General features: G+C 45.9%; 1 protein-coding gene across 4 annotated transcripts in view; it reads right to left on the reverse strand.

Moving 5' to 3' along the window:
* The window catches only part of plekhg5a (pleckstrin homology domain containing, family G (with RhoGef domain) member 5a), a 70,229-nt gene that overhangs the window by 7,347 nt on the left and 50,382 nt on the right, over positions 1-12,500 (reverse strand). For 3 of the 4 annotated variants that reach the window (XM_076268119.1, XM_076268117.1, XM_076268121.1), the window contains 4 exons: positions 11,550-11,669; positions 9,890-10,138; positions 1,744-1,880; positions 115-1,041 (listed from right to left, as the gene is read on the reverse strand). In XM_076268119.1, coding sequence (XP_076124234.1) covers positions 115-1,041; positions 1,744-1,880; positions 9,890-10,138; positions 11,550-11,669 — 1,433 coding nt within the window. The remainder of the gene's footprint in view (positions 1-114; positions 1,042-1,743; positions 1,881-9,889; positions 10,139-11,549; positions 11,670-12,500) is intronic. The other variant, XM_076268118.1, reaches the window with a different exon arrangement.

Genomic DNA, 12,500 nt, shown 5'->3' on the forward strand with positions numbered 1-12,500 from the left:
GTGAGGGAAGTTTCAGTCAGCAGAGGTTTGGAATCTCCTCTGATACTCTGGCTGCTGTTCCTGCTGATAACGCTGTTCAGTCTGGTGTGTGTGTGTGTGTGTGTGTGTGCTTACGAGGCAGTGAGAGTGGAGTTGAGCACCATGCTGGTTCTGAGCCGCTGCAGCTGTGAGCGCGTCAGCTTCTTCTTCTGCTGCTGGGCTGGCGTCAGGCCGCACATCTCCTCCCGTCCAGCAGGTGGCGCCGTGCTCCGCTCGTCCGGCTCGTCCTGCGGCGGCCCACTGGGGCAGCTGAGTGTGCGGGACATGTGCCGCACCTGAGCACGCAGCAGGGGGCCGGCCAACGCGTCAGACACGCCCCTCAGCTCTGACTCCTCCCCCGAGAGGAGGAGCTCCACGCTCTGGGAGGCGGGCCTGCAGAAGCGGGAGGGTCTAGTGTGGTGGTTTCCGCGGTTACGGTCCGATCGCTGCAGGAGGTCGTCCTCGGAGCGCGAGCGGTGGGCGGGGCGTGAGGTCAGCACGGGGGACCAGCGGCGCAGCGACAAGGCCGCAAGGGTGTGGTCAGCCACCGGGGGGCGCTCTCGCTCTCCCGCCCCCACGCCGCCGTCTCGCTCGTCCTCCAGGAAGGCCGTCTCGTTAACGGTCACCTGCGAACCATTCCAGGCGGTGGCGTCTTCGTCATCAACCTCCTCCTCCTCCTCCTCCTCTTCAAACACCTCCTCCTCATCATACTCCGCCTCTGTTTCCTCCCCCTCGCTATGCCCCGCCTCCAGCCCCGCCCTCAGCTCTAGTGTGGTCAGGGATTGGGGGGAGAGGGTTCCGTAGGCGCTGTCCATCGATAGCGAGCGGCTTTCAGGGTCTGCCTCCTCCTGAGCCCCGCCCGCGGCTGGCCCCTCCCCCCTGGGGCTCGACAAATCAGAGTGCAGCCGCGCCTTCTCAGGCCCCGCCCGCTCCGTCTCCGAGAGCGACGAGGAGGCCGTGTCCACGTCCTCTGCCTCGTCCACTGCAATCACGGCGAGGGTTTCGGTCGAGCCATCTGATTGGCTGAGGAATAGAAAGAGGAGGGAACAAGTCAGTCTGGACAGGTGCGTGTGTGTGTATGTGTGTGTATGTGTGTGTGTGTGTGTGTGTGTGTGTGTGTGTGTGTGTGTGTGTGTATGTGCGTGCGTGAGTATGTGTTGTGTGTGTGTATACCTGAGTGTGTCCTTGTGCTGCAGTGAGGGCAAGCCGGAGGTGTGTGTGTGTGTGTGTGTACCTGAGTGTGTCCTTTTGCTGCAGTGATGGTGAGCTGGAGGTGTGTGTGTATGTGCGTGCGTGAGTATGTGTGTGTGTGTGTGTATGTGTGTGTACCTGAGTATGTCCTTGTGCTGCAGTGAGGATGAGCTGGAGGTGTGTGTGTGTGTGTGTGTCCCTGAGTGTCTTTGTGCTGCAGTGAGGGTGAGCGGGAGGTGTGTGAGTGTGTGTGTGTGTGTGTGTGTGTGTGTGTGTGTGTGTGTGTGAGTGTGTGTGTGTGTACCTGAGTGTGTCCTTGTGCTGCAGTGAGGGTGAGCTGGAGGTGTGTGAGTGTGTGTGTGTGTGTGTGTGTGTACCTGAGTGTGTCCTTGTGCTGCAGTGAGGGTGAGCTGGAGGTGTGTGAGTGTGTGTGTGTGTGTGTGTGTGTGTGTGTGTGTGTGTGAGTGTGTGTGTGTGTGTGTGTGTGTGTGTGTGTGTGTGTGTGTGTGTGTGTGTGAGTGTGTGTGTGTGTACCTGAGTGTGTCCTTGTGCTGCAGTGAGGGTGAGCTGGAGGTGCTCATGCTGCTCTCCTCTTCCTCCTCCTCCTCCTCCTCCTCTCTCCTCCGACCCTCCCGCTCACACTCCTCAGAGCGCAGGCGCTGCAGCTGCTTCTGAAAACACAATTCCAATGCCATCAACGAGTGTGTGTGTGTGTGTGTGTGTGTGTGTGTGTACTCTTGTGTGTGTATGTGCCGGTATATGTGCAAAATCTACAAGAATGTATGCGTCTCACCTTGCATGTTCAAACTCTGTAATAGTGGAAATAATGTGTTTTCAAATGTTGCTGCAAAAAAGCCAGATGTTGTTGTTGTTGATGAGGACAGCAGAGAAGTAACCATTCTGTGCATTTGACTACAGTCTAGAGGATGCCTACCTTACAAAGCTTTTAAAGTATCAGCCACTCAGAGACATTGTTGTACAGTTTGGGTACAAATGTAAGCTGTTGGTGTATATATTTGGAAGCCTAGGTAATGTCCACAGACTAGTAGTCAGGGGGTTGCGGATTGCTGGTCTCTCTAAGACAAGAGCAAAGGCTCTAGCAAAATTCTGCTCAATTTCTGTGATAATTGGCAGTCGCCACATCTGGAGAAGGCGCTGTTTTTTGTACCCATGAAATGAGACCAGAGGCATAGGCTACTGGGTTTACAATGCTGGTATCTAAGATTGTTTGTGTTCAATGAAATCTACTGTAAAATGTGAACACAAATAAAGGTATTAAAATGTGTTTGTTATTATTATTACATTACATTAAGCAGACATTTCTTGACCAAAGTGACTTACATATGTCAGCTATATTACAAGGGATCACATTGTCCCCGGAGCAACTTGTAGTTAAGTGCCTTGCTGAAGGGCACAACGGTGGAAGCCGGGAATTGAACCGACAACTTTCAGGCTACTGCACACTAGCCCAGCTCCTTAACCACTACACTACTGCACACTAGCCCAGCTCCTTAACCACAACACTACCACTGCACACTAGCCCAGCTCCTTAACCACTACACTACTACTGCACGCTAGCCCAGCTCCTTAACCACTACACTACTACTGCACACTTGCCCAGCTCCTTAACCACTACACTACACTACTACTGCATGCTAGCCCAGCTCCTTAACCACTACACTACTACTGCACGCTAGCCCAGCTCCTTAACCACTACACTACTGCACGCTAGCCCAGCTCCTTAACCACTACACTACTGCACGCTAGCCCAGCTCCTTAACCACTACACTACACTACTGCACGCTAGCCCAGCTCCTTAACCGCTACACTACCACCACCCTACAGGCTACTGCACGCTAGCCCAGCTCCTTAACCACTACACTACACTACTGCACGCTAGCCCAGCTCCCTAACCGCTACACTACCACCGCCCCGTTTGTGTGCGTGTGTGTATGTCTGTGGTCTGTGTGTGCGCAAGAGAAGGTTCTGTGTTCCATTCGTTCATCTTCATTGGGGGCGTGCACTGCCGTGCTCATGTCTGGTTGTTATCGGACCGAAAGAAAAAGAAACGAAACGTTTCCCCGATCAAGATATAGCGGAATAAAATGCATAGTGATTCATTTGGTGTCCTCAAATGCAGTATAGCGGAATACAATGCGTAGTGATTCATTTGGTGTCCTCAAATGCAGTATAGCGGAATACAATGCGTAGTGATTCATTTGGTGTCCTCAAATGCAGTATAGCGGAATACAATGCGTAGTGATTCATTTGGTGTCCTCAAATGCAGTATAGCGGAATACAATGCGTAGTGATTCATTTGGTGTCCTCAAATGCAGTATAGCGGAATACAATGCGTAGTGATTCATTTGGTGTCCTCAAATGCAGTATAGCGGAATAAAATGCGTAGTGCTTCATTTGGTGTCCTCAAATGCAGTATAGCGGAATAAAATGCGTAGTGCTTCATTTGGTGTCCTCAAATGCAGTATAGCGGAATACAATGCGTAGTGATTCATTTGGTGTCCTCAAATGCAGTATAGCGGAATACAATGCTTAGTGATTCATTTGGTGTCCTCAAATGCAGTATAGCGGAATACAATGCGTAGTGATTCATTTGGTGTCCTCAAATGCAGTATAGCGGAATACAATGCGTAGTGATTCATTTGGTGTCCTCAAATGCAGTATAGCGGAATACAATGCGTAGTGATTCATTTGGTGTCCTCAAATGCAGTATAGCGGAATACAATGCGTAGTGATTCATTTGGTGTCCTCAAATGCAGTATAGCGGAATAAAATGCATAGTGCTTCATTTGGTGTCCTCAAATGCAGTATAGCGGAATAAAATGCGTAGTGCTTCATTTGGTGTCCTCAAATGCAGTATAGCGGAATACAATGCGTAGTGCTTCATTTGGTGTCCTCAAATGCAGTATAGCGGAATAAAATGCGTAGTGCTTCATTTGGTGTCCTCAAATGCAGTATAGCGGAATACAATGCGTAGTGATTCATTTGGTGTCCTCAAATGCAGTATAGCGGAATACAATGCTTAGTGATTCATTTGGTGTCCTCAAATGCAGTATAGCGGAATACAATGCGTAGTGATTCATTTGGTGTCCTCAAATGCAGTATAGCGGAATACAATGCGTAGTGATTCATTTGGTGTCCTCAAATGCAGTATAGCGGAATACAATGCATAGTGCTTCATTTGGTGTCCTCAAATGCAGTATAGCGGAATAAAATGCATAGTGATTCATTTGGTGTCCTCAAATGCAGTATAGCGGAATACAATGCATAGTGATTCATTTGGTGTCCTCAAATGCAGTATAGCGGAATAAAATGCATAGTGATTCATTTGGTGTCCTCAAATGCAGTATAGCGGAATAAAATGCATAGTGATTCATTTGGTGTCCTCAAATGCAGTATAGCGGAATACAATGCATAGTGCTTCATTTGGTGTCCTCAAATGCAGTATAGCGGAATAAAATGCATAGTGATTCATTTGGTGTCCTCAAATGCAGTATAGCGGAATACAATGCTTAGTGATTCATTTGGTGTCCTCAAATGCAGTATAGCGGAATACAATGCGTAGTGATTCATTTGGTGTCCTCAAATGCAGTATAGCGGAATACAATGCGTAGTGATTCATTTGGTGTCCTCAAATGCAGTATAGCGGAATACAATGCATAGTGCTTCATTTGGTGTCCTCAAATGCAGTATAGCGGAATAAAATGCATAGTGATTCATTTGGTGTCCTCAAATGCAGTATAGCGGAATACAATGCATAGTGATTCATTTGGTGTCCTCAAATGCAGTATAGCGGAATAAAATGCATAGTGATTCATTTGGTGTCCTCAAATGCAGTATAGCGGAATAAAATGCATAGTGATTCATTTGGTGTCCTCAAATGCAGTATAGCGGAATAAAATGCATAGTGATTCATTTGGTGTCCTCAAATGCAGTATAGCGGAATACAATGCGTAGTGATTCATTTGGTGTCCTCAAATGCAGTATAGCGGAATACAATGCGTAGTGATTCATTTGGTGTCCTCAAATGCAGTATAGCGGAATACAATGCGTAGTGATTCATTTGGTGTCCTCAAATGCAGTATAGCGGAATACAATGCGTAGTGATTCATTTGGTGTCCTCAAATGCAGTATAGCGGAATACAATGCGTAGTGATTCATTTGGTGTCCTCAAATGCAGTATAGCGGAATACAATGCATAGTGCTTCATTTGGTGTCCTCAAATGCAGTATAGCGGAATAAAATGCATAGTGATTCATTTGGTGTCCTCAAATGCAGTATAGCGGAATACAATGCATAGTGATTCATTTGGTGTCCTCAAATGCAGTATAGCGGAATAAAATGCATAGTGATTCATTTGGTGTCCTCAAATGCAGTATAGCGGAATAAAATGCATAGTGATTCATTTGGTGTCCTCAAATGCAGTATAGCGGAATAAAATGCATAGTGATTCATTTGGTGTCCTCAAATGCAGTATAGCGGAATACAATGCATAGTGATTCATTTGGTGTCCTCAAATGCAGTATAGCGGAATACAATGCGTAGTGATTCATTTGGTGTCCTCAAATGCAGTATAGCGGAATACAATGCGTAGTGATTCATTTGGTGTCCTCAAATGCAGTATAGCGGAATACAATGCGTAGTGATTCATTTGGTGTCCTCAAATGCAGTATAGCGGAATACAATGCATAGTGCTTCATTTGGTGTCCTCAAATGCAGTATAGCGGAATAAAATGCATAGTGATTCATTTGGTGTCCTCAAATGCAGTATAGCGGAATACAATGCATAGTGCTTCATTTGGTGTCCTCAAATGCAGTATAGCGGAATAAAATGCATAGTGATTCATTTGGTGTCCTCAAATGCAGTATAGCGGAATAAAATGCATAGTGATTCATTTGGTGTCCTCAAATGCAGTATAGCGGAATAAAATGCATAGTGATTCATTTGGTGTCCTCAAATGCAGTATAGCGGAATAAAATGCATAGTGATTCATTTGGTGTCCTCAAATGCAGTATAGCGGAATAAAATGCATAGTGATTCATTTGGTGTCCTCAAATGCAGTATAGCGGAATACAATGCATAGTGATTCATTTGGTGTCCTCAAATGCAGTATAGCGGAATACAATGCATAGTGATTCATTTGGTGTCCTCAAATGCAGTATAGCGGAATACAATGCGTAGTGATTCATTTGGTGTCCTCAAATGCAGTATAGCGGAATAAAATGCATAGTGCTTCATTTGGTGTCCTCAAATGCAGTATAGCGGAATAAAATGCATAGTGCTTCATTTGGTGTCCTCAAATGCAGTATAGCGGAATAAAATGCGTAGTGCTTCATTTGGTGTCCTCAAATGCAGTATAGCGGAATACAATGCTTAGTGATTCATTTGGTGTCCTCAAATGCAGTATAGCGGAATACAATGCGTAGTGATTCATTTGGTGTCCTCAAATGCAGTATAGCGGAATACAATGCGTAGTGATTCATTTGGTGTCCTCAAATGCAGTATAGCGGAATACAATGCGTAGTGATTCATTTGGTGTCCTCAAATGCAGTATAGCGGAATACAATGCGTAGTGATTCATTTGGTGTCCTCAAATGCAGTATAGCGGAATAAAATGCATAGTGCTTCATTTGGTGTCCTCAAATGCAGTATAGCGGAATAAAATGCATAGTGCTTCATTTGGTGTCCTCAAATGCAGTATAGCGGAATAAAATGCGTAGTGATTCATTTGGTGTCCTCAAATGCAGTATAGCGGAATACAATGCGTAGTGATTCATTTGGTGTCCTCAAATGCAGTATAGCGGAATACAATGCGTAGTGATTCATTTGGTGTCCTCAAATGCAGTATAGCGGAATACAATGCATAGTGATTCATTTGGTGTCCTCAAATGCAGTATAGCGGAATACAATGCGTAGTGATTCATTTGGTGTCCTCAAATGCAGTATAGCGGAATAAAATGCATAGTGCTTCATTTGGTGTCCTCAAATGCAGTATAGCGGAATAAAATGCATAGTGCTTCATTTGGTGTCCTCAAATGCAGTATAGCGGAATACAATGCGTAGTGCTTCATTTGGTGTCCTCAAATGCAGTATAGCGGAATAAAATGCGTAGTGCTTCATTTGGTGTCCTCAAATGCAGTATAGCGGAATACAATGCGTAGTGATTCATTTGGTGTCCTCAAATGCAGTATAGCGGAATACAATGCTTAGTGATTCATTTGGTGTCCTCAAATGCAGTATAGCGGAATACAATGCTTAGTGATTCATTTGGTGTCCTCAAATGCAGTATAGCGGAATACAATGCGTAGTGATTCATTTGGTGTCCTCAAATGCAGTATAGCGGAATACAATGCATAGTGCTTCATTTGGTGTCCTCAAATGCAGTATAGCGGAATAAAATGCATAGTGATTCATTTGGTGTCCTCAAATGCAGTATAGCGGAATACAATGCATAGTGCTTCATTTGGTGTCCTCAAATGCAGTATAGCGGAATAAAATGCATAGTGATTCATTTGGTGTCCTCAAATGCAGTATAGCGGAATAAAATGCTTAGTGATTCATTTGGTGTCCTCAAATGCAGTATAGCGGAATACAATGCGTAGTGATTCATTTGGTGTCCTCAAATGCAGTATAGCGGAATACAATGCATAGTGCTTCATTTGGTGTCCTCAAATGCAGTATAGCGGAATAAAATGCATAGTGATTCATTTGGTGTCCTCAAATGCAGTATAGCGGAATACAATGAAATGGTAGCCTAGTGGAATGTCCAATCAATATGCACGTCTGCGCAAGTGAAACTCACAATGAATTAGGGAGGTGATTTGCATCTCCACTAACCAAAAGCTAGTTTTCCTAACATCTCCATTGTTGACGTGAAATATGTCTCCATAGTGTCAAGCAAGTGAAGTGATAACATTATGCAGGTAGCCAATGTTCACGTCACCGGAATCAGAAAGAAGCAACCAAGACGGGCCCTGCTTGCTCTGTTAGGTATTTCTGTGTGTTCAAATGGTGGATTTAACAGGCAGAATTTAAAAAACAATTCCTGGGGGAGAAGCCCCTGGACCCCCCCCCCCTCACACTACCTCTTACTACTGCACCCTTCCCCCCCTCACACAACCTCTTACAACTGCACCCCCCCCCAATGATCCACACGACCTCTTACAACTGGACCCCCCCCCCCCCCCCCCATGATCCACACGACCTCTTACAACTGGACCCCCCCCCCCTCACACAACCTCTTACAACTGCACCCCCCCCCCCATGATCCACAAAACCTCTTACAACTGGACCCCCCCCCACACAACCTCTTACAACTGGACCCCCCCCCCACACAACCTCTTACAACTGGACCCCCCCAATGATCCACTCACTAGCTCTCCGTTCCTCTAGCTCTTGTGCGTATGAGCCTCTAGAACACTGCAGCCTACAGAGCACAACTGTCAGCACTCAGTAACAGCATGTGTGATTGGAATGTGGATCGCTTGATTTTGATCACATTTATAATGTGTAGACTACTATATGGTAGGCTATGAGTACTATATATAATGAGTATACTATATGGTCGGCTATGAGTACTATATATAATGAGTATACTATATGGTAGGCTATGAGTACTATATATAATGAGTATACTATATGGTAGGCTATGAGTACTATATATAATGAGTACACTATATGGTAGGCTATGAGTACTATATATAATGAGTACACTATATGGTAGGCTATGAGTACTATATATAATGAGTATACTATATGGTCGGCTATGAGTACTATATATAATGAGTATACTATATGGTAGGCTATGAGTACTATATATAATGAGTATACTATATGGTAGGCTATGAGTACTATATATAATGAGTATACTATATGGTAGGCTATGAGTACTATATATAATGAGTATACTATATGGTAGGCTATGAGTACTATATATAATGAGTATACTATATGGTAGGCTATGAGTACTATATATAATGAGTATACTATACGGTAGGCTATGAGTACTATATAAAACCCGGATTGCTGCTAAAAAGGTGCGGCCTACGATCACTGAAGACCTGGAGAGGCTTGGTACGTATTATACGAACCATTTTGAGAGCTGTGATGGCAAATAAAGATGTTTCCAGTGATTATTTAAAAAGAGTATGGATAATTTAGCTCACAGCATTTTTCATAAAACATCTTTTTGTCATTTTCAGTCAGAACAAACGTATTGGTCAAGAGATAACAAACATTAAATCAATATTTGCCAGAGGTATGAATAATGCTGTTCCTAACTGTTTCTGTGGTCTGTGTGTGTGTGTGTGTGTGTGTGTGTGTTTGTGTGTGTGTGTGTTTGTGTGTGTGTGTGTATGTCTGTGGTCTGTGTGTGTGTCTGCGGTCTGTGTGTGTGTGTGTGTGTGTGTGTGTGTGTGTGTGTGTGTGTGTGTGTGTGTCTGTGTGTGTGTGTGTGCGTGTGTGTGTATAGGTGTGTGTGTAGGTGTGCGTGAGTGTGTGTGTGTGTGTGTGTGTGTGTCTGTGTGTGTGTGAGTATAGGTGTGCATGTGTGTGTATATGTGTACAGTATGTGTGTGTGTGTGTCTGTATGTGTGTGAGTATAGGTGTGCATGTGTGTGTATATGTGTACAGTATGTGTGTGTGTGTGTGTGAGCTGGTCACCTGTACATTGGTGATGGCCTCTACCCAGCTTCTCCCCTGGGTGGCGCTGTTGGCCTGGAAGCTGTAGGCGGCGGTGACGTGCTGGAGCTGGTTGAGGAAGAGGAGGAGGAAGGCTCCGGCGTCCTTCAGCTCACGACACACCACCTGGTGCAGCAGCAGTGGCTGGCGAATCACACGCACGCGCTCCACACGCTTCACCGGCTTAGTGATCAGCAACAGGTCCGTAAACAGGAAACAGTACACGTCCACCTGAACGCCCAGAGAGAGAGAGAGGGAGAAAGGGAGGGAGGGAGGGAGAGAGAGAGAGAGGGAGGGAGAGAGAGAGAGAGGGAGGGAGGGAGAGAGAGAGGTAGGGAGAGAGGGATGAGGGAGAGAGGGATGGGGGGGAGGGAGAGAGGGATGAAGGGGGGGGAGAGAGAGGGAGGGAGGGAGAGAGGGATGAGGGGGGGGAGAGAGAGAGGGAGGGAGGGGGAGAGTGAGAAAGAGAGAGAGGGAGGGAGGGAGGGAGGGAGAGAGGTAGGGAGAGAGGGATGAGGGAGAGAGGGATGGGGGGGAGGGAGAGAGGGATGAGGGGGGGAGAGAGAGAGGGAGGGAGGGAGAGAGTGAGAGAAAGAGAGAGGGAGGGAGGGAGGGAGAGAGGGATGAGGGGGGGAGAGAGAGAGGGAGGGAGGGAGAGAGTGAGAGAGAGAGAGAGGGAGGGAGGGAGGGAGAGAGAGAGGGAGGGAGGGAGAGAGTGAGAGAGAGAGAGAGGGAGGGAGAGAGAGAGTGAGAGAGAGAGAGAGGGAGGGAGAGAGAGAGAGAGGGAGGGAGGGAGGGAGGGAGAGAGAGAGAGAGGTAGGGAGAGAGGGATGAGGGAGAGAGGGATGAGGGGGGGAGAGGGATGAGGGAAGGAAGGGTAGAAGAGAGGCAGAGAAAGAAAGAGAATAAGGAAGTAAAAATACAGCGGTCATTGGTCAGGGTTAGGGGTCATTGGTCAGATCAGGTCAGGGTTAGGGGTCATTGGTCAGATCAGGGTTAGGGGTCATTGGTCAGGGTTAGGGGTCATTGGTCAGATCAGGTCAGGGTTAGGGGTCATTGGTCAGGGTAAGGGGTCATTGGTCAGGGTTAGGAGTCATTGGTCAGGTCAGGGTTAGGGGTCATTGGTCAGGGTTCAGGCATTTGGACTGACTGGAAATCATATATGTATTAATTATGAGCAGTTAATTTGGGGCAGCCGTGGCCTACTGGTTAGCGCTTCGGACATGTAACCGGAGGGTTGCCGGTTCGAACCCTGACCAGTAGGCACTGCTGAAGTGCCCTTGAGCAAGGCACCTAACCCCTCACTGCTCCCCGAGCGCCGCTGTTGTTGCAGGCAGCTCACTGCGCCGGGATTAGTGTGTGCTTCACCTCACTGTGTGTTTACTGTGTGCTGAGTGTGTTTCACTAATTCACAGATTGGGATAAATGCAGAGACCAAAATTTCCCTCACGGGATCAAAAGAGTATATATACTTATACTAATACACACACACACACACTCCATCTCTCTCTCACCCTTATACTATACTAATACACACACACACACACACACACTCCATCTCTCTTTCTCTCTCTCTCACCCTTATACTATACTAATACACACACACACACTCCATCTCTCTCTCTCTCTCTCTCTCTCTCACCTTGCTGTCCTTCCCCTCCTTCATGCGTAGCGCCCCCTCCAGGAAGAGTTGTCTGGTCTCCTCGCACGAGGCCCCGATGACCGGAGCCGTCAGGTCAAACTGGTTGAACTCCCTGAGAATCTAAACACACACACACACACACACACACACACACACACACACACACAGACGTTACACACTTCACAACAAAACACACACTTGCTCATATATTTTACACATACTGTACCAAAACACACATTCGCTCACATATTACAAACTTCACATAATAATGCCACAGATGAGTGTAATTGGTTAAGAACCTTTAGTATTTAGAACACTGGCATAAGAACCATGAGTATTCAGAACAGTGACATAAGAACCTTTAGTATTTAGAACACTGACATAAGAACCATGAGTATTCAGAACACTGACATAAGAACCTTTAGTATTTAGAACACTGGCATAAGAACCATGAGTATTCAGAACACTGACATAAGAACCATGAGTATTCAGAACACTGACATAAGAACCTTTAGTATTTAGAACACTGGCATAAGAACCATGAGTATTCAGAACACTGACATAAGAACCATGAGTATTTAGAACACTGACATAAGAACCTTTAGTATTTAGAACACTGGCATAAGAACCATGAGTATTCAGAACACTGACATAAGAACCTTTAGTATTTAGAACACTGGCATAAGAACCATGAGTATTCAGAACACTGACATAAGAACCATGAGTATTCAGAACACTGACATAAGAACCTTTAGTATTTAGAACACTGGCATAAGAACCATGAGTATTCAGAACACTGACATAAGAACCATGAGTATTTAGAACACTGACATAAGAACCTTTAGTATTTAGAACACTGGCATAAGAACCATGAGTATTCAGAACACTGACATAAGAACCTTTAGTATTTAGAACACTGGCATAAGAACCATGAGTATTCAGAACACTGAC

The sequence above is a fragment of the Alosa pseudoharengus genome, unplaced genomic scaffold (assembly GCF_046254945.1).
Source record: "Alosa pseudoharengus isolate Yale_2024_CS ecotype anadromous, Long Island Sound unplaced genomic scaffold, YU_APseudo_1.1 YU_APseudo_1.1_scf_5, whole genome shotgun sequence".
Taxonomy (NCBI): domain Eukaryota; kingdom Metazoa; phylum Chordata; class Actinopteri; order Clupeiformes; family Clupeidae; genus Alosa; species Alosa pseudoharengus.